The sequence below is a fragment of the Macaca fascicularis genome, chromosome 1 (genome assembly GCF_037993035.2).
Source record: "Macaca fascicularis isolate 582-1 chromosome 1, T2T-MFA8v1.1".
Taxonomy (NCBI): Eukaryota; Metazoa; Chordata; class Mammalia; order Primates; family Cercopithecidae; genus Macaca; species Macaca fascicularis.
The window spans coordinates 148,641,594-148,668,229 of NC_088375.1; the positions used below are offsets into that span (position 1 = coordinate 148,641,594).

A 26,636-nucleotide genomic window follows, 5' to 3' on the forward strand; every position below is an offset into this window, starting at 1 on the left:
AGATTCATCTCTCTGCTTTACCTTTTCTAATGTTGTCTTTACCCTAAGGCTTATTTCCCATGTGACTGCAAGATTGCCAGTGCACCGGTTAAATGTGTCTTTGTTTATATCCAGATAGAGAGGGGAAGACAGAGAGGAGGGCATTTTCCCTTAGATATGAAAATAAGACCTTCGTGTTCATCTGGTTATGCCAACTTTGGTAATATGCCTATCTCTGGACAAATAACTATCGCCAGGGACACGCCAAGATCCCATTTGGAAGTACAGATGGGATGGATTCCTGAATAAAAGCGGAATTTTGTTTTGAAGAAAAAAGGGGCTGCCTCAGTTAAATTAATATATTGAGGCTTTTCTGAATATCACATCAGTTTATACAGCAATTTGTTTTTGTCTTTTGCATACTTTATTACTTTATATTGGGAGAAAAAGATCTGTAGTACCTAATTAATTCATTCAACAAATATTTCCTTTTTCTTTTCTATATTCTAGGGCATTCCTGGGATCCGTGGAAAGAAGGGTTTTAAGGGGAGACAGGTATCTTCATTTGTGTTTTTGAGGTTTATGTTAGAGCATTATAACCTGGTTATGTGTTCTCATCTATGAAAATATGAAGACACTTTTTACAGTTTGTTGTTTATAATCGTTCCATTTTAATTTTTGCCTCTTGAATAGTGTATCAAATAATACCTGAGAATATAAAGGAAAATTTAGATTAAAAAATAACTCAACTTTGAACACTTCTAACCCTTTCACCATACCAGTGGGAAAACACTTACCTCTATGGTAAGGAGCTAAAATGCCACAGAAAATACGTGAACAACTTAAAACACAAATGGTAGTACTATTCAACCAATTCTACATGACCAGATGTTGTAGAGGTTCAACCTCATATTCTAGAGATTTTTAAAATGCGTGCTTCAGCTGTTAATTCAGAGATTAGTTTTCTACAACTTCTTGTATTTTCAGGTTAAAAAATCCAGGAAAGTGAATTTTACTAGGTAATATAATAATTTCAGAGATGGCAGGAAATTGTGACATCATCCAGTACCCCATTGCTTAACAAATGAGAAAAATGTGGTCCAGAAAGGCATCCTGAGGTTCTCCTTGTTAATCTACTATAGTCCATGAAGATAAAAAGTGAGATTTTTCATAACAGCTTTTCTAAAATTTTGTGTGCTTGAATAAAATCTTAATGATAATACTAAAGGACTGCAGCTCTCACCAGAATGTTCAAATCATTTTGAAACATTTATCCTTCAAGCTTTGTAATACTCCTTGAAGGTAAAATAGAGTAAGTATTAATGTCACCATAATATAGGTGAGGAAAATAAAGCTTAGAGATGTTAAAAGGCTTGCTTAGCCGGGCGCGGTGGCTCAAGCCTGTAATCCCAGCACTTTGGGAGGCCGAGACGGGTGGATCACGAGGTCAGGAGATCGAGACCATCCTGGCTAACACGGTGAAACCCAGTCTCTACTAAAAAATACAAAAAACTAGCCGGGCGAGGTGGCGGGCGCCTGTAGTCCCAGCTACTCGGGAGGCTGAGGCAGGAGAATGGCGGGAACCCGGGAGGCGGAGCTTGCAGTGAGCTGAGATCCGGCCACAGCACTCCAGCCTGGGCAACAAAGCGAGACTCCATCTCAAAAAAAAAAAAAAAAAAAAAAAAAAGGCTTGCTTAGATCAGATAGTTGAAAGTGGTAAAATCAGTAATTGAGCAAAGCTCCACAGAATCTAAATCCAGAATCCTTTTCCTTACTGCTTAGATATTTCTGCTTTGTCTTCTACTCACACTGCTTAGAAGACGCATGAATTGTTTTTTCATGACGTCTGGCCAAATTGAGATACAGTTATTTTAAAGTTTAAAGATTTTAATATATTAAGATAAACTTACCAAACTGTCAAGAAATACAAAATAAGCCAAACGTTTTGTTTCCCTGCAATTACATTGAACTTAAAAGCTAATCTTATAATGGTTATAACAGTAGAAACTGCCATCACTACTGCTATTATCACCATTTTTAAGTTCTCAAGCACCGTAATAAGTATTTTGTATGCCATCTCATTTAACTATGCTCTGTTATACTTGAATACATTGGTGTGTTATTATTATTATTTTATTTTTACATTTTAGCTCTCATACACATATCCCAACAGAAAATGCCTTTCTATTTATTGGGCATCCAATTTCTAATCTAAAATTCTAAAGATTGACAATAGGTGGTTTGTTTTCTTTAGTCTTGTTTACTCCATTCTGTATCTTCAAATTTTCACCCTTCTCCTATCAATGTATGCTATTAATAAAAGAACCAAGAAAATCATTTGCCGTAATATATAAATTACTTCCAATGCTTAAAATGCTGCCTTACCCTTTGGCAATTATTTTAAGTATATTGAGTGTGAAGGCAGGGCGCGGTGGCTCACGCCTGTAATCTTTGCACTTTGGGAGGCTGAGGTGGGCGGATCAGTTGAGATCAGGTGTTCAAGACCAGCCTGGCCAACATGGCAAAACCCCATCTCTACTAAAAATACAAAAATTAGCTGGGTGTAGTGGCGGGTGCCTGTGATGCCAGCTACTCAGGAGGCTGTGGCGGGAGAATCACTTGAACCCAGGAGGCAGAGGTTGCAGTGAGCTGAGATCGTGCCACTGCACTCCAGCCTGGGTGACAGAGTAAGACTCCATCTCAAAATAAATAAACAAATAAATAAATATTAAAAATAACATAGAGTCTTAAGACAAAATAACTAACCTGCAATGGTGGAATTTTAGACATTGATGAGCAAATTGAATATTTTCTCAAAGCCCTTATATGTATCACTTAGATAACCACCAATTATTTCTTTTTTTTTTTTTCCACCAATTATTTCATTTGCTAATATTGCTGATCTCATGTAGACATCAACTTGATTTTAGCTTTGGCAATGTATAGGTAATTGCTAGTTTCCTACTATAATGAATTATGAAATTATCCAGAGACCTTTATAGACAACTTCTGGTTTTATAATCCATAGGGAATTATAAAATTATCCAACCGGAGCCTATTGAATTGAAAAAGGGAGTTTAAGAAAACAGTGGAAAAGTAGTGAATGAAATGATTATGGGGCTCTTGTTTGATTGCACTCTTCTTTTTATTATAAAATTTGCAAAGCTTTATTGCTTTTAAAATATATGCATATGTAATAGATTTAGATCTTTTGAAAAATTGTATTTGAAAAACATATATTCATTTTTTCTGACTAATGTTTATTTTAAAGTCTGTCTAGTATGGTAATATATTATGTATGCTATATGTACTTTTTTTTATCATTTTTACCACAAAATGATTTGTCTATATTTATAAGGAAAATATGAATACTTAGAATAAAATACAGTTACAGCCACATGTCAACTTATGGCAAGGCTCACCTCAGAGACTGTCCCAGAATATATTATCCTATGTATAAATGCCCCCCTTATTCTTTCCGTTTATTATAAATAAAATCATCTTCAAAAGATATTATGCACCATAGGATTCTTGTATTTCAATTCAGATGATTAAAATTCCATGAGAAACATGGTCATTTATTACTGTTTTAATAACAGCAAAAGGAAAAGATCTTTTGATAATCTGTCCACTCTCCTTGATGTAGAAAATAGTAGATGTGTAGAAGATGAATATGGTCATGTTCTCCTGGTAATTTGTTAAATTATGTTTACTATTAATTGTGAAATACAGAACAGAACTAAAAGATTCCAGGCTACTATGAAGTAGATGGATGACACCTATACCTTTGAGAGAATGTGATAGAAACCTGGAAATGCTGAAATCTGAACGTACCAGCATCTGAGAAACTTTTGGCTTTGCATGAGTCAAAAACCGTTTTAATTTTCTGCTGGTTTGAGAGCTATTTAGAAGTTTGGGCCGGGCATGGTGGTTCATGCCTCTAATCCCAGCGCTCTGGGAGGCCGAGGTGGGTGGATCATGAGATCAACAAATCGAGACCATCTTGGCCAACATGGTGAAACCCTGTCTCTACTAAAAATACAAAAATTAGATGGGCGTAGTGGCGCATGCCTGTAGTCCCAGCTATTCAGGAGGCTCAGGCAGAAGAATTGCTTGAACCCAGGAGGCGGAGGTTGCAGTGAGCCAAGATTGCGCCACTGCACTCCAGCCTGGCAACAGAGTGAGACTCTGTCTCAAAAAAAAAAAAAAAAAAAAAAAGGAAGGAGAAGTTTGGATTGATGTTTCATTGTAGTACTGCTGTGTAGATACGATATCATTTCATTTACTATCATTAGGTAGAATCGTATTAGAAGATGTACTTTATCACAACTATTACCCTTAAGTTTTTAAATTCATATTTCTGGTTTTTTCTAACTTTTTTATTTTTAATTTTTGTGGGTACATAGAAGGTGTATGTAATTATGAGTTTCATGATATGTTTTGATTTCTGGGTTTTAAATGAGCTGGTTTCCTTAAATTTTAGGTAGAGCGATACAGTTAGTCTTATGAGCATGGAGTATGATTCAGTTTTAAAGAGTTACAACATATGATTTATAGAACAGTAGTAGCTATTTTTAGAGAAATCTATGAAGTTTTATTAGCATTTTATACTTAGATTTTTTAAGACTGAATTTAAGCCCAGAAATTAGTAAATTACTTCACTTTCTGTTTTATGTATTACATGAAACAGTCTGACAGTCAATACGGTGAAAGCAATAGCCATAAAAATCTTCAAAATCTCAGTTCTGGTCTTTCTACCTATGGTCAGGATAAGTTTCTTTGGACTACTGAATTGGATTCTCAGCTGTGTAGTAAAGCTTCATGTTTCATATGGAATCGTTTGCAAAAATAGTAATCATATTATATATACATATAGCATGGAAATGAAGTAAAAGTCTTGTCTAAAATTGTCCAACGAGTTAGTAACGTTACTAATTTTACATTTGGGAAGATGTTGCTATAAATCACGTGCTCATACTGCTAGCCAAATGATCACTTATTTCTCTGAGTAAACACAAAGCATGGAATTAAGTTGTCGTGAATGAGCTTAGTGGTGTCTGTGTTTTTCTTTTAATAAACTTATAGATTTACAAATAAAAGCTATCTTCTCTTAGACAGTATAAATATTTTATGAATGCAATTGAAATGGACACATTTTATAATAGCATATTATTTTGGTTATTCAAGAGGTAATTATTTTTTAAAAAGAGAAAAGTATTTATTATTTAGCCTCATAATGGTATGTTTAAATTTAACATTTGTGTTTATTTCCACTTAAATCTTATTTCCCAGAAAGTTCTTTTTTCCCAAAATGAAATGTTATGTTTATTAGATTTAATTGATATTTGTAACACACTTCTTTCTTCAGTAAGGACCATTAGTTTGAAGTGGGAAAACTGTTTTTGTTAGGCATTTGGTATATTTTAGAACCAAAGATTATTTAAAAATAGTTATATTAACAAATTCACTTGTTCCTTGGTTTTATATTGTTGGCATTTGAAATGTTTTTTTATTCCTTGTATTTTAAGCCGTTTTTGATTTCAGGATTTTAGCATAAGTACTTGCTAATCACAACAATTATTTTTAAAGACCTCCTGTAATCAGTTATTATTAGTCAATGTATGTCCTCATGCTTTTGGATAGTGATGTGTAGTTCCGACCTCTTCCTCTCCTTCCCTCCTGCACTCCCTACATGTCACAATTGGATCAAAACCCTTAATGTTAAGTAATATTAGAGAATACCCTGAGGCTGTCTGTGCCTTCAATAAAACTAACCGTTGAAGATAGAGAAGCCCAAGAGTCTATAATTGTCTCATCCTTTTGCTCTCTATCTGTGGATATTTGAGTTCAACTCAAGTTCATTCTCCGAAGATTTCAGGAAAAGACAAGATAGTAGTCAATCTTAATTGATCAGGAGCCTTTCAACACCATAGAACTACTACTGTTTTGTTTTACATGCTTTAATGTCTTTATTTGAGAATCTTCTTGGAACATATCTGATGTGAGCCAGATTCTTTAAAAGCCTAAGTACACTGATGCATAACAGAAGAGAAGAATCCTGTTCAAAAAATTAAAATAAAAATAAATAGGGGAGGCAGGGAGAGAGGATTTGTTATGTATTTGATAACTTTAGATTTCTTATACCTCACTCCAAGTAGCTTCCTTTTTAGTGTAAAGTTTCCAAAGTTTATTTTGTAGTGCTACAATCAGGAAATTCTATAGTTGCTTTTAAAAAAGGCATTTACAGAGCTCTCAGCTTGATTTAATCAGTAGTCTCTGTCTTGTACCAAGTTAGCCATGCAAATTTATATGGCTCCACAGACCTAAAAAATTTATGCCAGAACTGACTTGCCAGGATTGAAAATAAACATGAAATTGGAGATGGGAGTTACTTTCAACAACACCTAGAAAACTGCTATCAGAATACTGATGTTTTTCAAGGAATTTTTCAGACCCTTAGAAATAGATTATAAATAATCAAATCACATTACATTTAAAGTTTGACAAACAGCAAAACTGTACTTAGTTTTCTTCCTCTGAAGATAAAAATATCACATCCTAGAATGGTGGGCAAAATAACACCCTTAAGGCACCCAGACTTCCGAGATGTTTACTTTTCTAATTACAGAAAGGAGTGCCTGTGCCTCTTTTCTCGTATGTTTTTCTGTTAGAAGAGTGTATTTGAAGTAAACTGTATTTTGGCTTCTAAATCTAGAGTTAGAATTTCAGAATATAAAATCCTGGTGTTGGACATCTGTTATTAGTTTTTATCTTTAGCCCAAGACAGTCTTAAATACATATTGCATAGTAGCATCTCAGATACATACATTTTGTGGAAAATTTAGAGACTCTTGTTTGTTTTGTTTTAGGAAGAAAATGCAGTTAATTCGATCATAAAGTACAAATCTAGCTAGAACATTATGAAAAAGTTGTTATTAATTGTTAAGGAATTCTGCCTCCTTCAGGAAAAATGTAATTTATGTATTCTACTTTACTGGGCATAGTCTGTAGTAGCTATATTTGGCTAACATACATATATAATAGTATGACGGGATGTATGGAAGATTTCAGGACTTTTAATTAACCCCACCCCAGGGTTGGCATAGACACTAAGAGAGGGACACCCAATGAACTACATATTATAATTTGGAGGAAGTCCAGGCAGAACATGATTGATTTCATAGGGATGTAACACCAGTGGGTGGGAATATGGAAATTATCTTCAGGGTGGATAACGTAAGGGACAACTCAAAGAGCCTTGTAGGTTATCAAAATCAGAAGTGTGAGTGCACATGTGGCAGTTAGGCCTAGGTTGGGCTCAGGGATGATATTCTCTAGGAGGGCGAATAGCAAGAATAAGGTGGGAGCTTTATTATTGAGGGATAGAACATGATGTTGTATACCACATCTGGTTTTTGGACACAAGAAAAAGGACACAATGTGGTAATCAGTCTTTTAGAACAGGGCCAGAACTTGAATCTGGAAATTGAGGCCCAGGTTAGCATTAAGCCTGCCTTGATGCCAAATCTCCATGAATAGGGCCAGACCTACTCATGTTTCTGCTGAAGTTTAGAATTAGTCTCAATTATGAGGATCCGGTTGACCCTGAGTGTGGATCAAATTGTCCTTGCTGTGAGGAAAAGAAGGGTGAAGAGATCAGATCATCACAGAATACTTCACACTCCAGCCTTTTCCTGCAGTGATCTTGTTTTATATATGAAGGATTTTAAAATACCAGTATTTCCTGGTAATATGTATTCATATGCAGAATGTGTAAAAATAACTTCTAAGTTAAATTTTAGTGTTTCTAATTCTAGACAAGTTAGTGTGATCCTGTATTTTCAATGCTTAGTTTTGGAACAAATTATTTCTGTTATGATTATTAATGCCTGTTTAGTATTAACCTTCTATGATAATTTATATTCATTTCTACTTCAGATTAAATATGTTGTTTCTAAACCTTCCTCTAGAAATAACAAAATATGTTCTCCTGAAGGATTTTTGCATTGCTTTTGTTTTTTAAAAATTCTGTAAATATAGTCATTATGACCATTTTATGGTTATCTTGGTCTTCTTATTTTCCTAGTTATTTTATATACATTTAAAAAAATTGTTTGTGGAGCTAGGAAAATAATGCTTTTACTGGACATGCTAAGGAAGAAGGTTTTCACTGTTTAAACATATTTAAATATACTACCAAATGTAGTATCTATGAGTGATCTAAAATATTAATATCACATACATGTATTCAGGCCTATCAAGTCTAATAAACTTCTTTTGGTCTTAGTGTTTAATAACTACCATGTTTGATAACAGGACCATTGTTAGACCCAGGAATCAGAGAAACTTGCTGTGGGCTCTGAGCTTTAGAGGGCCCTGCATATCATACATTTAAAATACTTGAGTGCCTCTGTCATTCAGGATCCAGCACTTAGCACTGGCATCGCATGCCCTGTGATCCTAGACAGTCGCTCTTGTTACTATGTATTAGCTATCTATTGCTATGAAACAAATTACATTGGTGGTTTAAAACAACAATAAATATATATTATTTTTATAGTTTCTGTGGGTCAGGAATTTGGTAGTGGCATAGTTGGGTGGTTCTGATTCATGAGGTTGTAGTTAAGATTTTGGTTAGGGCTACTGTCATCCAAAGGCTTGACTGGGGGTTGGAGGATTTGCTTTTAAGGAGGCTCACTTGCTGGCCAAGTTGGTGCTAGTTGTTGGTGAGAGACCTCACTTCCTCCCCATGGAGACCTCTCCACAGTGCTGCTGAGTATATTCAGAACATAACTTTGGCTTCCCCCAGAGTGAGTGGTGTAAAGATACTACAGCAAGGTGATAGCTGTGGTATCTTTATGACCTAGCTTCAGAAATTGTCACTTCTATATTCTTTTGGTCACATAGGCTCACATAATTCAGAGTGGGTCTGGACTACGTAAGAGCATGAATACCAGGAATCCAGGAATCAAAGATCACTGAGGTCCATCACTGAGGCTGGGTACCACAGTTTAAATTAATAATGTTTAGGCTTCAGAGAAATTCTCCACATCTCTTGCCTGTATCTTCATATCTGAATGCCGTGAAGGTTTGTAAGTGGTACCATTGCTGACATTGGAGACAGAAACTGCTCAAGATTTTGGTAAGGGTTCGAGAAGGCAGTAGAAGCATTTCAATCAAAGGAAAGAGAAATTAATTATCTAATTTTTCTCTCAGCATGAATGCAGCAGAATCTTACATGATAAAAATATTGTTTTCTGGTAATTTAAAGCTTCTATTATCCTTTCTTTCTGTTATAATTTATTGTTCCTGAGGTAATAGAATTAGTGTGATATTTGCAACAGTTGCAATTGGAGACTGACAAGCATTTTCCATTATTAAACAATGCATATTATTATTAAATTTGTCTTTACATAAGTATGGACAAAAAATTCATGAAGTATGATAAGATTTTTTTACATTGGCAATAGATGGACATGAAATGCTAGAATGATAAAGTTTGAAATACAGATATTTAATAAGATTAAGTCAAATTTTTTAAAAAGTAAATACAAAAATTTTAATATTTTTTAATTTGTTGTTAATTATAATTTGTAATAGGAAGTAGACAGCAGTAGAAAATCTTCAGAGATGATCTACTTGAGATTTTTAAAACTAGAAACAACCGTAGACTTATGTTGAGCATTTACCTATGGTAAAATTTGGAAATAAGACTTTATATATTCTCTAAAGAAGATTTAATTACCAATTTAACTGGTTTTCTGTTTCTATTGCTATTTTACCATAATTAATAACATACGTCAAACTTAGCAGCTGAAAACAATATTCATTTATTATCTTGCAGTTTTCATGGGTCAGGAATCTAGGTGTTACTTCACTGAGTCTTCTGCTGTAGTCATAAGTTTGCAATCAAAGTGTCAGGCTGCATTATCATCTTTAAGCTTGACTGGGGGAAGGTTCATTTCCAGACTCTTTCAGGTTGTAGGAAGAATTTATTACCTTGAGATTGTAGAATGGAGGGCTCTGGCTTTTTGCCGGCTCTCGGCTATGGGCCACCCTCAGGTCCTATAGACTGTCCACAGTTTTCAGAGTCACCCACAGTTTCTTGCCACATGGACTTCTCCAACACAGCTGCTTACTTCATCAAACTCATGAGAGAAGCCTGTAGCTCCAGGCTGCTAAGACAGTCTTATATAGTGTAACATAATCATGGCAATGATATCTCATCACCTTTGCTATATACTATTTGTTAGATTAAGCAAGTCATAGGTGCTAGCTACACTCAAAGGGAGGATGTCATAGAAAAGTGTGAACACCAGGAAATGGGAATCTTTGGAGATCTTTTAAAGTGTCCACCACACTGATCATTGGAAATAAACAAGAAAATAGAAAATTATTCACAAGTTGAAGAGATTAGTTGAATTCCTGAAACATCGTATTCTTTATCACATAAAATATTTTAACTGATCAAAATGTGAAAAAGAGAACTATATACAGCACAGAAGCAATGGTGCGACTCTGGCATGCTCATTAGAAGGTGAAAATTACATTCATGAAACTGGCAAATTGAACAAGAAAAGCAAAAACTCTTGAGCTTTCCTATCTCTGTTGCATGATAATCCTGGAAAATGGCCGTTATGTCCTTTGGCAATGTGAGAGTATTTTTAGGAAAACACAATTTGATTTAAATTAATGATTATAATTTTCTACCAGGCAAATATAACAAAATATTTCATTCTTCAACATTCTTTCAACTGGTTAAAGAAATTATAGAGACTGTCTTTTGTATTATAAAATTAAAGGAAAAAGATACTGTTCCATATTTCACAAGCAATCTTGAAGACCATTTTTTGGCAATGAACCTATGTGGCTGCAAACATTTAGGCTCATGATTAAAAGAATATAGAACCTCACCTGTATTAAAAATATTAATGCAGTTATTAACATTGAAAAACAACTGAATAAACAATAAACAAGCAAGGAGATTCAACAGTATAAAACATTGGTATGATTTTCTTTAAAAGAAAATATTATGTATCTAATAAAGAGCCAAATAATGCCTTTGTGGTATTAGCTGTGCAATATTTCATAAAACAAGAAGTGTCTAGATTTCATAGAAATTATTTCAAAAATTGATAATACATGATCAGTATATAAGACGGATTAAAAGAATAAATCATCTCTGTCAAGAATAGAGAATTAAAATGAAATGTTTAATGAGTAATAAAGTGGGAAAAGAAACAATGCACAAGGGCTTGGTATGGTAGCTTACGCCTGTAATCCCAACACTATGGGAGGCTGAGGCAGGAGGTATCGCTTGAAGCTGGGAGTTTGAGAAGAGTCTAGGCAACACAGTGAGACCCCCATCTCTACAATGATAATAATAATAATAATAATAAAGAAAAATACATTAAAAATTTAAAGTAGATATTACTCAGCTCATCTAAATTATTTCAGGGGCAAAGTCAAGGTGAACAACTAATACGCGTGTTTGTGAACTACCGGAAGAATAAGAAGTTGAAATTAATGAGTATTGCATTGTTTTTATGCTGGTTGTAGAAAGTAAGTATTTTGTGATGAGGGAAAAATTGATCACAATTCTTTCCCCTCTTCTCTCTCCCATCTTCCCTCTGCTAGGTGGGGAGAAATTACTAATTTTGAGGGAAGGTGAGCCAGAGAGCAGTTTCTCCCACTGGATGCAAGGGACTGGGAAGGACTGGGGAGAACAGCACATTCTCTAGGCAATCCTGAGTGAATTCCCAAAGATGTTTTCAGCAATCCCACTCCTTGTTCAGGTTGTTTTTTAAGAACAACTTTATTGACATATAATTCACATACCATAAAATTCACCTTTAAAGTGTATAATTTGGCAGCTTTGAGTATATTCAGAATTGTGCAGCCATCACAGTATCTGATTTTGTAACATTTTCATCACCCCCAAAAGAAATCCTGTACTCATTAGGAGTCACTTTCCATTCCTCCCCTACATCACCAGCCACAGGCAACCACTAATCCACTTTATGTCCCTGTGAATTTGCCTGTTGTGGACATTACACAGTAATGGAATCATGCAGTGTGTCCCCTATACTTTATTATTTCAGTGAGGTTTCTGAAAAACCTACTTATGATCTATCTAAGAAAATCAATCATCTCTTATGTTTCAGACTTACTGTAGTATATATTTCTTCTACTTTTTCCATTACCTGTGTGTCATAAATACTTTCAAATATCCATGTTAGCTCATACTGAATAGGATAATATATTGCAGAGTTGCAAGTTGTTGACAACAAAATTTGACTTCCAAAGACAATGAAAGTAAAATGCTTGCTTGAACTTCAACTAACTTTGAAGGGAGTATGGCTACAATATATTTGGCTACACAGATGGTTTTTACATTATCCTTTGATTACAGGATAAGGGAAACTGTGCTTCTAGTAGGAGTTAACTATATTTTAGAAACATTGTACATTTTTTCAATTGTTAAACTATCTTTTAAGTTTAACCTATTCATTTTTGTTCTGGGAACCAGTAATTTTTGGCAGTCTGTTAAACATAATATTTAATACTGACTTGCCTAAGTAAAGAGATTATAAGAATCTAATGATAGACTTTTATTTTTGTTATTCCTGGTTGTTGTAAATGAATATTATGAAAATATTTATAATAGTAAGTCTTATAAACATTTTTATAAAGTAGCCTCTTAAAAAGTGAGCTTTAAAGTTGAGGAATGGTAAATCTTTAGAGAAAAATGTAGTTTTATAAAGTAAGAGTAGCTGAGCATTGAGTTATTTTACAATAGAATCTACAATGAGAAGGTTTGTTATTTTACCGTCCTTCATAGTTTTACCATGTAGAATTCTCAATAGGCATTTGGGAAGCTTTTAATTTTCACCTCATTTTAAGTTTGTAGTATTTATGTGTATTATTCCTTTCCTTAATAAAATTGTACTTAAAGGATTTTTTGTTTTACATATGTGTCTTGGAATGATGATTTAAAGTATTTAGTGCAGCACAGTTGAAAAAGCATGGACTCTAGATCAGTCTGTCTCCATTCACATCTCTGTCCCACCCATCTTTAATGGTCTAACCTTGAGCAACTGACCTACACTCTCTGTGCTTTAACTTCCTCAACAACAATGTGAGATTATTAGTATCTATTAAATAGACCTGTTATGAAGATGAAATGAAGTGTGTATATATAATTATGTGCATAAAGCCTTTAGCACATGGTAAGTGCTTAATAATACTAGCTGTTTTATTCTCTGTGGAGTGAGTATAGGAACAGTTTGGAATAGCAGAGATAACTGAAGATTGTTCAATCAGAAATCTTCATTATTTTTCCTTTCATTTGGTGATTTTTTATGTATGATGAACAAACTTCAGTTTCATTTTCTGTATATGTTATGTGGCATATAAAATAATTTTATAACATATAGAAATATTGTATTTAGTTTTTTATTTTTTGAAATATTGTATTTAAAATCAATTACGTGTGTTATACAAAAGAGTGTGTTTGTTGCATTACAGTTTAAGAGTTAGGAAATAAATATTTTCTATTACTAAATTTTTTATTAGAAAATACAGCAAAAATGAATTCTTTATATATGTTGGCATTCTTCCTCTTTCCCTGTGACAGGGTTTTCCAGGTGACTTTGGAGACAGAGGCCCTGCTGGTCTTGATGGCAGTCCTGTGAGTACATTATGTTGGTCCAGTCTTGCGTTCTAACATCATTCATACTTTATAGCACTGCACTTACAGTCCTTATTATAATATTTGTGAATAAACACTATTGGAAAAACAGTCTCCACACGACTGTGCACATTCCAGTTTGTGATTTTTCAACTTGGGAAATAAGTCAAAAATATTTCAAATTTCATCATGACATTCAATCTTTAAATTAATTATTTTGATGATGTTAAATAGGTATAACTGCTTAAGTAAAATATTAAAAATATATGATCACAATATTGGCTCTTATACATGAAAGTACCAACAAGACTTATATAAAAATTGTACACTCAGTGATTGCTCTTTGGATTCAAACCTGTCATTGATCCACCTTACTTCTTAGTGTTTTAGGGAAAATTATTCTACTTTGGGATTTTTTAACTGTCAATGTTCAGATTGAGAAAGAGTTACTGTCCTAAAATTAGTTTAATTATATCATCAAAGAATGATGATGGATTGCTATTTTTTGGCACTAGGTAGAAACAGCTTTAGCTTTTGCCCTTAAAAAGCATCCAATAGCTATTTCCCAATCTATGCCATTTACATATTCTTTTCATAATTTTAAAGTGAGTTAGAAAAAACACAAAATCTCTGTAGCCTAAATTGGGAATAGTTCCAATAATTACACATAAGTAAATCACTAATATAAAGAGTTTAAAATAGTTTGTTTTTCTTCTTTTTTACTTCTGTTTTCCAAATTAAAACTATATTAGCTCATTCAGTGAATTCAGCCAAGGTTTCATTTGTTATAAGGCATAGCAGATAAGAGTAGAACTGATTTTCAAATACATTGTTAAAAACTTGAATGATGTTTTAAGTGGAATGTTTACCTTTATTTCTTGCATATGATTCTGAAGAGTATTTCAAGCATAATAAAGTAAACATTATTTATTTTTAATGCCATTTGTGCTCTTGTGTACCTAGTGTGAAGCCATTTTACATAATTTTTTGTCAGTTACTATCCATGAAGTCTATTAAGACTCCCAGAATATTTGAAGTTTTCTTTTAAATTATATTAATTATATAATTATATAAATTATATAAATTATATTAATTATATAATTATCTAAATATGTAATTAATATTAATTATATCTTAATATATAATTGATTTATATAATTCAATTAATATTAATTATATAAATTATATTAATATTAACATTTTCCTAGAATATTTAAAGTTTTCTGCTCTTCATTTAAAATATAATAATGTTTCTTCAGAAGCATTTTGAGTTTTTAAAATCTTTAAAATACAAGAGTCAACTGGATATATTTAGTTTACTGGTTTATAATCCCCTATAGTATATTCTCTGCCTTTGTTTCAGAACAGAATTTGAAATGCAAAAAAAGAAGGACATTCATGTACTTTGTGCCTTGTAAATAATGTGACAGTGACATAAAGTGAATTAGGAATTATCTTAAAGACTATAAAGTGTAATGACAATGAGTTCAAAAGACCAATCACAAATCAGCTGGAATATTTAATAATGATCATTAAAATCTGATACTTACATAAATAATTTAACAGTATTGAAAATTTTATAATTTTTATAGTGCCTTTACATATGACAAATTTTATTGTGATTTTTACAATGAGAAGAGATATTGGTATTTCTGTTTTAATGAGAAAAATGAAGATTAGAGAATTTAAATAATGTACTTCAAAAGAGTCGATAGTGTTTTAAACCATCTGAAAATGTTTTTCTAATCCTACATGCTGACCACCTGTCTTTTCATAAGAGTAGATAGCCTAATTAAATGTACAGTGTTGATTATTGATGGGATTTACTTCCTTGGTTAAATACGTAGGAAGCAGAGAGGACTCTACTTAAGCTAGAATTAAGTGGTAGTCCTGGCGTCCAAAAGCATTTAGCCAAGGGCACTTGTGAAGAACATAAACGGCCACCATGGGTTTGTCCTTCTCAGGAGGATGCATAAGATTAGGGGAGTTTCAGAAGTTAGCTATAATAGAAGGTACATTTTGATGTATTCTTAGCTAGAAAGTTTTTGTGTTTATCTTCAGAAATACCTTCAGTAGTTGGGAATCAAATTTAATAAGTATTGCACATTTCTTTTACAATAGGGACTTGTAGGTGGCACTGGTCCTCCGGGGTTTCCTGGGCTTAGAGTGAGTATCACTAAATATCATCATTCTTAAAAAAATATTTTATTGTGCAATTTATATATGTTAGATGTGTTTTTGAAACTTAGGAAAATGAGAAGTTTTACTGTCTTTATTGGTTATCAACCTTGATTAAATGTATTTTTCAACCAGATATGAATAATTAGACCAGTAGTGTAAGTCAAAAAATTAATGTATTTTATAAGAAAAAATAATGATATATTTTTATAGACCTGTATGTATGTGTTTGTACCTGTACGCTAAAGGATACCTAAGACAAAATTTCCTCAAAAGCATAAGACATAGAAGACCCACTTCTTTCCTTTTAAAAAAATTGTCAATTATTTTCAATACGTAATAATTGTACATATTTATGGGGTATATGTGATACCTGTTACAAGAAAAAATGTGTAATGATCAAAATTTGAATAATTGGTGCTTGTATCACCTCAAACACTTACTATTTCTTTGTGTTGGGAACATTCTAATTTCCCTCTTTTATTTTATTTTGAAATCTGTGATCAACTATTGTTAAAAATAGCCACTCTATTGTGCTATGAAATACTAGATCTTATTCTTTCTAACTGTATTTTTGTATCTATTTATCATCCCTTTTATATCCTCCACCCCTACCCTTCTCATATATTTAGCTCCCACATATTTGTGAGAACATGTGTTAGTTACGTTTCTGTACCTGGCTTATTTCATTTAACATAATGTCCTCCAGTTCTGTTCATGTTGTTGCAAATGACAGAATCTCATTCTTTTTTATAGCTGAATAGTATTCTATTGTTTGTATGTACCACATTTTCTTTATTCATTCATCTATTGATGGACACTTAAGTTGATTCTGTATATTGGCTATTCTGAATACTGCTGCAATAAACACGGGAGTGCAAATGTCTGTTCAATATATTGATAGCCTTTCTTTCAGTCTTCTTTCCCTTATCTTTAGCTATCCCAAAGCACAAGGTGACAGCTTGGTCAAAGAAGTCATGGCCGGGCATGGTGGCTCATGCCTATGATCCCAGCACTTTAGGAGGCCAAGGCAGGAGGGTTACTTGAGCTTAGGAGTTTGAGACCAGCCTGGGCAAGATGATGTGATCCCAACTCTACAACAACAACAACAAAAAAAAAAAAAAAAAAAAGAAAAGAAAAGAAAAAAGAAAGAAAGAAAAAAGAAAATTAGCCTGGCCCACTGTGGCAGCATGGCAGTTCTGGTGAAGCCCCCTCCCTGCCATTTGGTTTCCTTCTGCCAAGTGGCTACAGGCTGCCCTTCAAATCTTCATTTGTCCCTTTTCACTTCTTGCAAAGCAAACCTTTGAGAGTTTGTTGGAAATGGCCTTTGATGACCAAAGATACTAGAGTGTGTGTGCTTTGTCCTGTATTGTGATGAATGAGAAATGCGGACTTCCAGCTCTTTTGTGAAATATGAGACAGACCTAAGAAGTAGGTCATCTGGGATAGGAGTGGTTCAGTGTTGGGGGTAGACAGTCACCCAGCCATGCTCCACCAGGCCACCAGTGCATATTTGGCTGGTGATCTTCCAAGTGCATGAGACCTGCTGTTCACTGATTCTCCACCTCAGTTGGTGGCCTCCAAGATGTCAGCAGCACCCCTAGGGCCCTGTCTTCAGCATGTTACAAAGCCTCAGAGTGGAAATTCTTGCTAAGGCTCTATGTGGATGCTTTTCTTCCATGGCTTAAAGGAGACACTGTACTCTAAGCTTTTGACCTCATGCCTTGTGTAGTAAAAAAGATTTGGGGTATTTTTTCTTTTGTTTTTGAGAGGGTTGCATTTTGTTTTTGTTTCCTTTTGTTTTTGTTTTGGCCTTTCTTCTTTGTCTTTTCATGTAGACCAGATATTTGAAAGGGCAGACAATGGCTAAAGGTATAATGTGCAGCTTGTTTATATATTATTTTGGGAAACTTACCTTGGATAGGAAGTGGAATTGTGGATTCTCCAGGCTGGTGCTGGCACACTCAGCCTTCGCCCTTTTCCTCCAGTTCAGTACCTACTGTTTCTCCTTTCAAATATGTGATTGTGCTAGCTCTTTCCATAGGGAAGAATTCTCCTTATTTAAATAAAAAAGTAGTTTAAAAAATAAAGCTGAGAAAAATGTTTCAATTAGCCAAGTGAGGTAGAGCACACCTGTAGTCTCAGCTACTTAGGAGGCTGAGGTGAGAGCATCTCTTGAGCCCAGGAGTTAGAGGCATCAGTGAGTTATGATCATGCTGCTGCACTCCAGCCTAGGTGATGAAGTAAGGCCCCATCTCTCTAAAAAAATCAAATAAATAAAAATAAATAAGTCAGGAGCTCATTTATTGGAACTGTGGTAAAATTTAAGTCAGCATAAGCTTTAACTTGCCATCTTGGGATAACATGAATATGGGATTTAGAGTCAAAGAACCTGTGTGAGTCTGAAACATTTAAACTTTTCTCTAACATAATGGTAAGATTTGTAGTAGTAGTAATAATAAAATTACTGAGGGCGCCTCACATTTATTTACTATTTTCAGTGGACTGGCCACAATTGTTAAGTCATTGCATTCTCAGACCAACCCATGACTACTGAGCTGATAAGTGTTTGAGCCCAGATTTGAAGCCAGGTGATCCAAATCCAGAGTCCAGAATTTTGTTGGGCTGTACCACCTCCTTAAAACTTATACTCCCTTAAGTGTATATTATCTACCTTATAAGATTTCTTTAGTCCTTCCTGAGAAACTCTATGTGATGGTGGAACACAAATTGACTTTTTTTTTTTCTGAGAACTTAGAATAGGGTTAAACCTGTAGGTATTAGTCAATGGGTAGAGAAAGGAAGTAAGCAAAAGGAGTTAGATTCCAAAGATGCTCTTCATGCAGTTTTTATTTAATCTATTAGCATGGAGTTGATTAGCTAAAGCGCTTCTGTTATTACTCTCAAAATTAAGACCAAATTTTTAAAACATGGCCCAAGATATCTAGTCTGGTTTGGTTCTTATCCACATGTTCATTACATACTATTTGTATACTAGCAAAGCTGTTAATTCTCAGATGCCATGCAGCAGCATCTTTGCTACAAGGTTTTGCACATGTTTGTCTACCTGAAACACTATCTCTACTTTTCTCCAACACTTAGCACACTACCTGGCACATAAAAGTACTCAGGAAAAATAACTGAATCTTCTGTATTTTCTCTTTCTCCATTCACCTTTCAGTTCATGGGAAGAGATTCTACAGAAAAGGAAATGGCTAATGATAACTGTATTAGTCCATTCTCACACTGCTATGAAGAAATAACTGAGACTGGGTAATTTATAAAGGAAAGAGGTTTAATTGACTCACAGTTCCACATTGCTGGGGAGGCCTCAGGAAACTTAATATCATGGTGGAAGGCAAGGAAAAGCAAGTGCCTTCTGTAGAGGGTGGCAGAGTGAATGCAAACAAGGGAAATGACGGATGCTTATAAAACAATCAGATCTCATGAGCCTCACTTACTATCGTGAGAACAGCATGGGGCAACCATCTCCATGACCCAATTATGTTCACCTGGTCCAGTCCTTGGCCTGTGGGGGTTATGGGAATTACAATTCAAGATGAGATTTTGGGTGGGGACATAGCCAAACCATATCATTCTGCCACTGGCTCCTCCCAAATCTCATGTGAGGACACATTTCAAAACACAATCATGCCTTTCCAACAGTCCCCCAAAGTCCTAGCTCATTCCAGCATTAACCCAAAAGTCCAAGTCCAAAGTCTCACCTGAAACAAGGCTAGTCCCTCCTACTATGAACCTGTAAAATTGAAAGCAATTAGTTACCTCCTAGATACAAGGGGGGTACAGGCACTGGGTAAATACTTCCATTCCAATTAGGAGATATTGGCCAAAACAAAGGGGCTACCGGCGCCATGAAAGTCCAAAATCAAGTAGGGCAGTCATTAAAATTTAAAATTCCAAAATGATCTCAATTTGACTCCATGGCTCACATCCAGGTCACACTGATATAAGAGGTGGGTTTCCACAGCCTTGGACAGCACCACCCTGTGGCTTTAAAGGGTACAGACCCCCTCCCAGCTGCCTTCATAGGCTGGCATTGAGTGCCTGTGGCTTTTCCAGGTGAATGGTGCAAGCTGTTGGTGGATCTACCATTCTGGGGTCTGGAAGATGGTGGCCCTCTTTTCACAGCTCCACTAAAAAGTGCCCCAGTGGGGACTCTGTGTGGGGGCTCTGACCCCACATTTCCCTTCTACACTGTCTTAGCAGAGATTCTCCATGAGGGCGTCACCCCTGCAGCAAACTTCTGCCTAGACATCCAGGCATTTCCTTACATCCTGTGAAATGTAGGCAGAGGTTCCCAAACCTCAATTATTGACTTCTGTGCACCTGCAGGCTCAACATCACGTGTGTAGCCAAGGCTCAGGGCTTGCACCCTCTGATGCACCGGCCTGAGCTCTGTGTTGACCCCTTTTAGCCACAGCTGGGATGCAGTGCACCAAGTCCTGAGACTGCACAAAGCAGCAAGGCCCTGGGCCCAGCCCAAAAACCATTTGAGAATTAACCATCAGATAGTAAGAGCCATCTTTGTAGTCCTCATCTCTTCTAAATTGATACAGATGGTCCTTTCTACTTTTCAAAGTAGTTTCATATACATATCTTATTTGCTCCTCAATGAGTTGTAAAGTAAATAAAGCAGTTATTGTTACTTCCATTTTACATTCATTACTTTTAAAAATTAAAACAACATGAGCACCTACCAAATGGCTGAACTAACTGCTAGGCCTAATAATATGAACAAGTTAAGATTCCTATTTTTGGCAATATTACAATCTAATGGCATAGAAGGAAAAATAAGTAGTGTCATATACTGTGATTGCTGCTATAATGGATTAAATGTAAAACCACTGAGAAAGGAGCAATTTGTGTTATCTTGGAAAGTCAGAGTAGGCTTCACAAAGGAGATATTTTGGGGGCTATATCTTGAAGATTGTATACGAATGGGGTGGGGTGAAAGGGGGAAGAGGGTTCTTTAGATACAAAAATACTGTGTTCAGATACACAGAAGATGAGGGAAAATGAATGTTTGGGAATGGAAAGAGGAGTAGTGGGATTGTAGCATAGGAAGTAGGGGGTTGGGAGCAGAATGGAAAGAATTGAGGTTTTGAAAGTAATTGGGAAGGATTATGGAGAACCTTTATATTGCATAGTAAACAACTTGTCTGCTTGCCCAGAGCAGCAGCCTCTGCTTTATCTCTCAGATGTTCCCTTCCAGCAGGTTTAGTTTCTGATAAAAGATGCTATTGCTTTAACTAAATTATTTTTTCCATGCAGTTGGTCATCATTGTTATATGCTTTCTTAGACTAGTGACAATGTGTATCACGTATGAGTATGATGGGTGTGATTAAAAAGAACCATGTGGAACTCACAGTCCTTTCTGCAGTATACTCATATGAACTCTTATTAATTGGCCAGTGACTGCTCTTTTTAATATAAATAACTTATCCTTTGGGTCTCTCTATTTCTTTGACTTTAATTCAGAAGTTCTCAGAGGAGCTGTGTGGGAGGCGCCTCTGTCTCTGATACCATATCCCAAACACCCTCAGCAAAGCTCCCGTGCACAAAAGTATTTCTTCTGTCTGTTCCACATTCTTGTGGAAGATGAGTTGGTAGGTAGGGAATGCTGAAGGACTTTCAGGTTACCTTTGTAGAACTGAGAACTGAGTTACTTTCAGAAGGCTATAGTTTCTCAGGAGTAGAATTTCCACTCAATCTGTGACATGCTGTTTCTTGGAAATTTCGATTCCATAGTATTCAATTTTACTTTATAGGTCTTTATTTTTCTAAGTTCATTATAATGTATTTTTCATATCTCCCAATACTTATCATTAGGTGATTTTTCTTATAGAGTCACTGAAAAGTAAAATAAGATATTATACATACAAAGTACATTCATCTGAAGATGCCAGTAATATACTTACTGAAAAAAGTTAAGAATATTATTTTATCTATGATGAAAACAACAGGTCATAAAGAAAGATTTTTTTGTGTGTTCGTTAAGATAGTCCTTTCTATACTTTCTTGGATTACTTTTACACAATTTCCAAGCATAGATATTTTTGTGTTTTTCTAACCTATCATAAGTTTTAAAGCTATGAACTTTGAATAAACTATCCACTGTAATCATAAGCATAAGTTTTCCTATTGACATAATTTGAAATTACAAGCATGATGTATTAATATTGCATATCTGTTAAGTTGGAAAGTATTACCCTTTGCCTGTAACAGTGTTATATATTTCAGGATTAAACATGTTAGAAATAATTTATCATAGTTATATTTCACAGACTTTAAGACTCTTCCATATGATGTCATATTCTCCATTCTGAAATTTGTATTATATAAATGTAGACAATTAGAAATGCTGTTATGTTGGGATATTGAGCTCTAGAAATCACCATTTCAAATTAATCCCTTCAGTATTCATTCTACACTTTATTTCAGAACCATTATCTGCCAGTTATTATGTTGGGTCTGGGAAATTAAAAAAGCAAATGAGACATGTTTTTCTGCTGTCACAAAATGCACAGACTAGGAAGGCAGAAAAAAAAAAGTACAGTGCTGTGTACTAAGTAGTGAAGTAGAATGGCATTCTAGTACTGGTAACTGTCTTGTCAAAGGTTCTGAGCATTTGATAAGGGAGAGCATGTCCACTGCAGCTAGAACGGAGGATTTCGGGGAGGGAGAAGTAAAGGGGAATGGAAATGAGGACAATGGAAGGAAAGGAGACTGGAAAGATTGATGGAGGTCTGATAGAGAGGACCTAGGATGCTATCCTAAGAAACTGGAATTCTAACTACAAGGGGTAACATTTTTGGCATTTCACAAATGCAACTTCAATAGTTCCTTAATATTTCAAAACTAAAAAGAGAAGTTTGAACTAACTTGGATTTCCATTATAAAGAGTAGTAAGGAAACCAGGCAAAGAAAGGTAGTGAGTGAAAGAAGAAAAATGAGACCTTAGTGACACAGAAATTATAACTGATCCCAAACCACCAAGAAGTGCCATTTTGTTTTGCAATTTTTTCTTTCATACCCTTATGTTGCTATTGCCCTTTGTTTTCTAAGATGACATATTGAAAGAGTTTTTTCTAAGTCTCTTGCTTGCGGGAGATAATAGTGGTAATGTTTCTGAGGAATTAGAAGATTAAATTGATGTTAGAGATTATGTCTTTTTTCTCTTTTATTCTTCAACAGTGTCTTGTACATATTATGCTTAGTAAATATTAAATGATGAATAAATGAGATAAGCCCAGAAGGATACAGCCTTTTGTTTGCCTCTGAGTTTATCCCTGAAATTATGATAAATTTTCTCATTCTGCAAACTGGAAATTATAAAATCAAATCATTAGGATGTCTGGCACATAGTAACTGCTCAATAAATATTGGCTGAATAAGTGGGTGAAATAAAACTCTAAGACAATCAAATGAAGTATCTGTTGTTATTTCCCGGGAGCATGGCACTGAAATATTTTTTAAAGGTCTCATCTAGTTGGAGAAATATTGCAAGATGAATGTCATGGACAGTATCATAGGAGCTCAAAGGAGGAAAGAATCTCTGTGGACTAGACAAATATGAAAAGGTTTCCGAAAAATGATGGACTTCACTAAAGTTTGAAATATTGGTATGATTTATAAATGTAGAGAGGAAAATAAGTTGTTGAAGAGCAAGGCACGTGTAGGAGCTTAGTGAGATGACTGTTTTGGGTTCATTAATTTATTAATTCTGCCACATTTTCTTTCTAATCCTAATGAATGATTAATGGTGCACTTCTTTCTTACTGTTTTTCAGGGCAGTGTTGGCCCTGTAGGACCAATTGGACCTGCTGGAATTCCTGGCCCAGTGGTATGGTTCTATTTGTATAATGGATATTTCCCTTTAATCTCTCTATGATATCACAAAATGTCACCTTTTTTCGTAGGGTCTTTCAGGGAATAAAGGACTACCTGGAATCAAAGGTGATAAGGTGATTTAAATATTAATATTATAAAAATAATTTTTTTATCACATTTGTCTTTTACTTTTCAGTCAACACAATTTATGAAATATTTTGTTTTTATGGAGTCTAATTTGTAGTATCAATTATATTAGTTTTCCTCAGAAGTAAGAAAAATAGAGAAATTATTCTTTTATAATGAATATTTGCTTCCTTATAATATTGCCATGTTTGTGATACATAAGTATCTTTGCATGAAATTGTGCTTTCCAGGGTGAACAAGGGACTGCAGGAGAGCTAGGAGAACCAGGGTATCCTGGAGACAAGGTAATGTTTATACCATTAATTTTATGTAAATATGAAAAAGTGTAAATTCAAAAGAAAGAACTGCTTATTATTTTATCCATGTCTTGTGTTAGAATGTGGTATCAGTATGGTTTTAAGTTCTTGTTTGAAACTTTTTTCTCAATATTTTAGCATACTTTATGAAATTTGTTAGCAGTTTGTAAATAGTGGTATATCTGCCTTTTGTGCTATAATAACTTTCTCTTCTCTCTGTTATTCTCTTCTTTTAGGGTGCTGTTGGTTTGCCAGGACCACAAGGGATGAGAGGAAAGCCAGGGCCTTCAGTAGGTTTGAACTTTTGCTTTGCTCTTTGTAATTGACAGAGTGCATGCGATGGCATGAGTCTCGACACTGTTGATCTAAGTAGGGTATAAGCCTACTGAGCATTTGCCTCCTCAGTTTCAGAATATAGCAAATCCCTCAAGTATTCAGTTCACATTCCGTAGACTTTTGGACTTCCCTCTACTCCCAACCCTAGGCCAAAGCCAAGTTTCTGAGAGTCCTAAAGATCTTGGTCATATTATTCTACTGAATAATCTATTATAGACAATATTTAAATTAAAACAATAGGCTTTGAAGCCAGAAAATATGAAGCATCTTAAATAATATTTTAACTTTTCAAAATAGCAATTTTATTAAGGAAACAGTCTGAAGAAAAGGTAGCATGTTTGCACTCTCTTGTGGACCAAAATATTCTAAATCCTTATTTTTTTTCTAACCCTTGGATATCAATTAGATGAAAGAAAAAGATACCTTATATTGCGTTAACATAAAACTGAAAAAATTGTAAATCAAAATTACTTAATTATTAGAGCTATTTAAATAAAATGATTAAAACATGAGAAAAATATATTTCTAAATATTAAAAATCATAATTATTGTAGCTGACATTTACTGACTACACAATACCAGGCAGTATTCAAAGGACTATACATCTAAATTAATCTTCACAACAATCCTACAAAGTTGGTACTATTATTATTCCTATTTTTTATATTAAGAAAATTGAGACACAGTGTTAGAAAATGCCTAAGGTCACCTGGGTAGCCACCAGTTACTTAGTAGGTGACCATTCAGAAAAACCTAGGCAATCAGGTATGTCCGAGTTTATGCTTTTAGCTACTGTGCCATACTGTTTTAGGGTTTAATATTTTAAGACGGTTTTAGGATTTTAATATTGATTACAGCTCCATGAAGGTAAAGGTGATTACAGATAGAAAAAATTAGATATAGGATTCAATTCTACAAAAAAGATAGAGATGATTATACATATAAAAATACATATAGGATTATAATTTATTAATGTCACATTAAAACATACATTTAAAAATAAGAGTGTTGTGTTCCTGAGCAGTTTATTGTCTTCCCTCTAGCTCTACCCTTCCATCTAAGGATTGTTTATTTTTTTTAATGTCAGGAAGCAGTATTAAATTACAGAACTTTACCCCGTTCTTTGTGACTTCTAACACTGATAGTATTTTATATACATCTCTTCGGAATTATTTAACCCAAAGAACAATTTTTGGCATCTTTTCGATGAAATGTTAGTGGTGACCTTTGCTTATAGTAGTTTTTTGCCCTGGGTTTATTGCCATAAGGGCTTAACCTAGTAAGCCATGTACCCTCCCTTGTACCCTTGAGTTGAATCTCAGAAGCTCTAGAGTGCATAAACTGGATCATGAGAATAGATCATGAAGCTAACAAACTACTTCTGTTTTTCAACATGGTTCTTAAACCATATAAAGACACTCTGATGTGCAGTGATTGGCAAAATAAGATCTTTTTTACATATTTCTCTTTTTTTTTTTAATAATGTGACAGTTTTCTATCCCTTGACCAAATAGGATGAAATGATACAATACATGCTCTAAGGGCACTATTAACTAATAAATAATATAAGTATTATTCTTTTGTACCTTACAATTAATTTTTTGAGAAAACTAGAGGTAAGTATCATGCTTACACAAGGCAAACCATTTTAGTGTTCCTTACTCTTTGATTAAATTTCTATTTATAACACATTTATGGGAGTAAAAAAATCATTGGCTAGAGAGACAAAGACCTGGATTCTGGTCCTAGCTCTGGCACTTAACCTACTAGCTAGGGTATTTAACCTTGGGTATTTAACTACCATGGTACCAGTTTCTCATGTTTAAAATTAAAGTTAGGGCCACGCATGGTGGCTCATGCCTGTAATCCCAGCACTTTGGGAGGCTGAGGCAGGCAGATCACGAGGTCAGGAGTTCGAGACCACCCTGACCAACATGGTGAAACCCCATCTCTACTAAAAATACAAAAATTAGCCAGGCATAGTGGCACACACCTGGAGTCCCAGCTCCTCAGGAGGCTGAAGCAGGAGAATAGCTTGAACCCGGGAGGCAGAGGTTGCAGTGAGTCAAGATTGTGCCACTGCACTCCAGCCTTAGTGACAGAGTGAGATTCCGTCTCAAGAAAAAAAAAGAAAAAAAGAAAGTTAGGCCATATCGTA

The 26,636-nt window shown here is 34.6% G+C and overlaps 1 protein-coding gene and 1 pseudogene across 6 annotated transcripts in view; one reads left to right on the forward strand and one right to left on the reverse strand.

The window, feature by feature from the left end:
* Window positions 1-26,636, forward strand: part of COL24A1 (collagen type XXIV alpha 1 chain) — a 400,532-nt gene that overhangs the window by 109,694 nt on the left and 264,202 nt on the right. For all 6 annotated transcript variants that reach the window (XR_012418180.1, XM_015433402.4, XM_065519318.2 and 3 more), the window contains 7 exons: window positions 490-534; window positions 13,616-13,669; window positions 15,791-15,835; window positions 23,659-23,712; window positions 23,789-23,833; window positions 24,077-24,130; window positions 24,379-24,432. Coding sequence is in view for 5 of the 6 variants with exons in the window: in XM_015433402.4 (XP_015288888.3) it covers window positions 490-534; window positions 13,616-13,669; window positions 15,791-15,835; window positions 23,659-23,712; window positions 23,789-23,833; window positions 24,077-24,130; window positions 24,379-24,432 (351 nt within the window). In the remaining variant the exon portion in view is untranslated. The remainder of the gene's footprint in view (window positions 1-489; window positions 535-13,615; window positions 13,670-15,790; window positions 15,836-23,658; window positions 23,713-23,788; window positions 23,834-24,076; window positions 24,131-24,378; window positions 24,433-26,636) is intronic.
* On the reverse strand, window positions 17,039-18,004 carry LOC135968709 (uncharacterized; annotated as a pseudogene).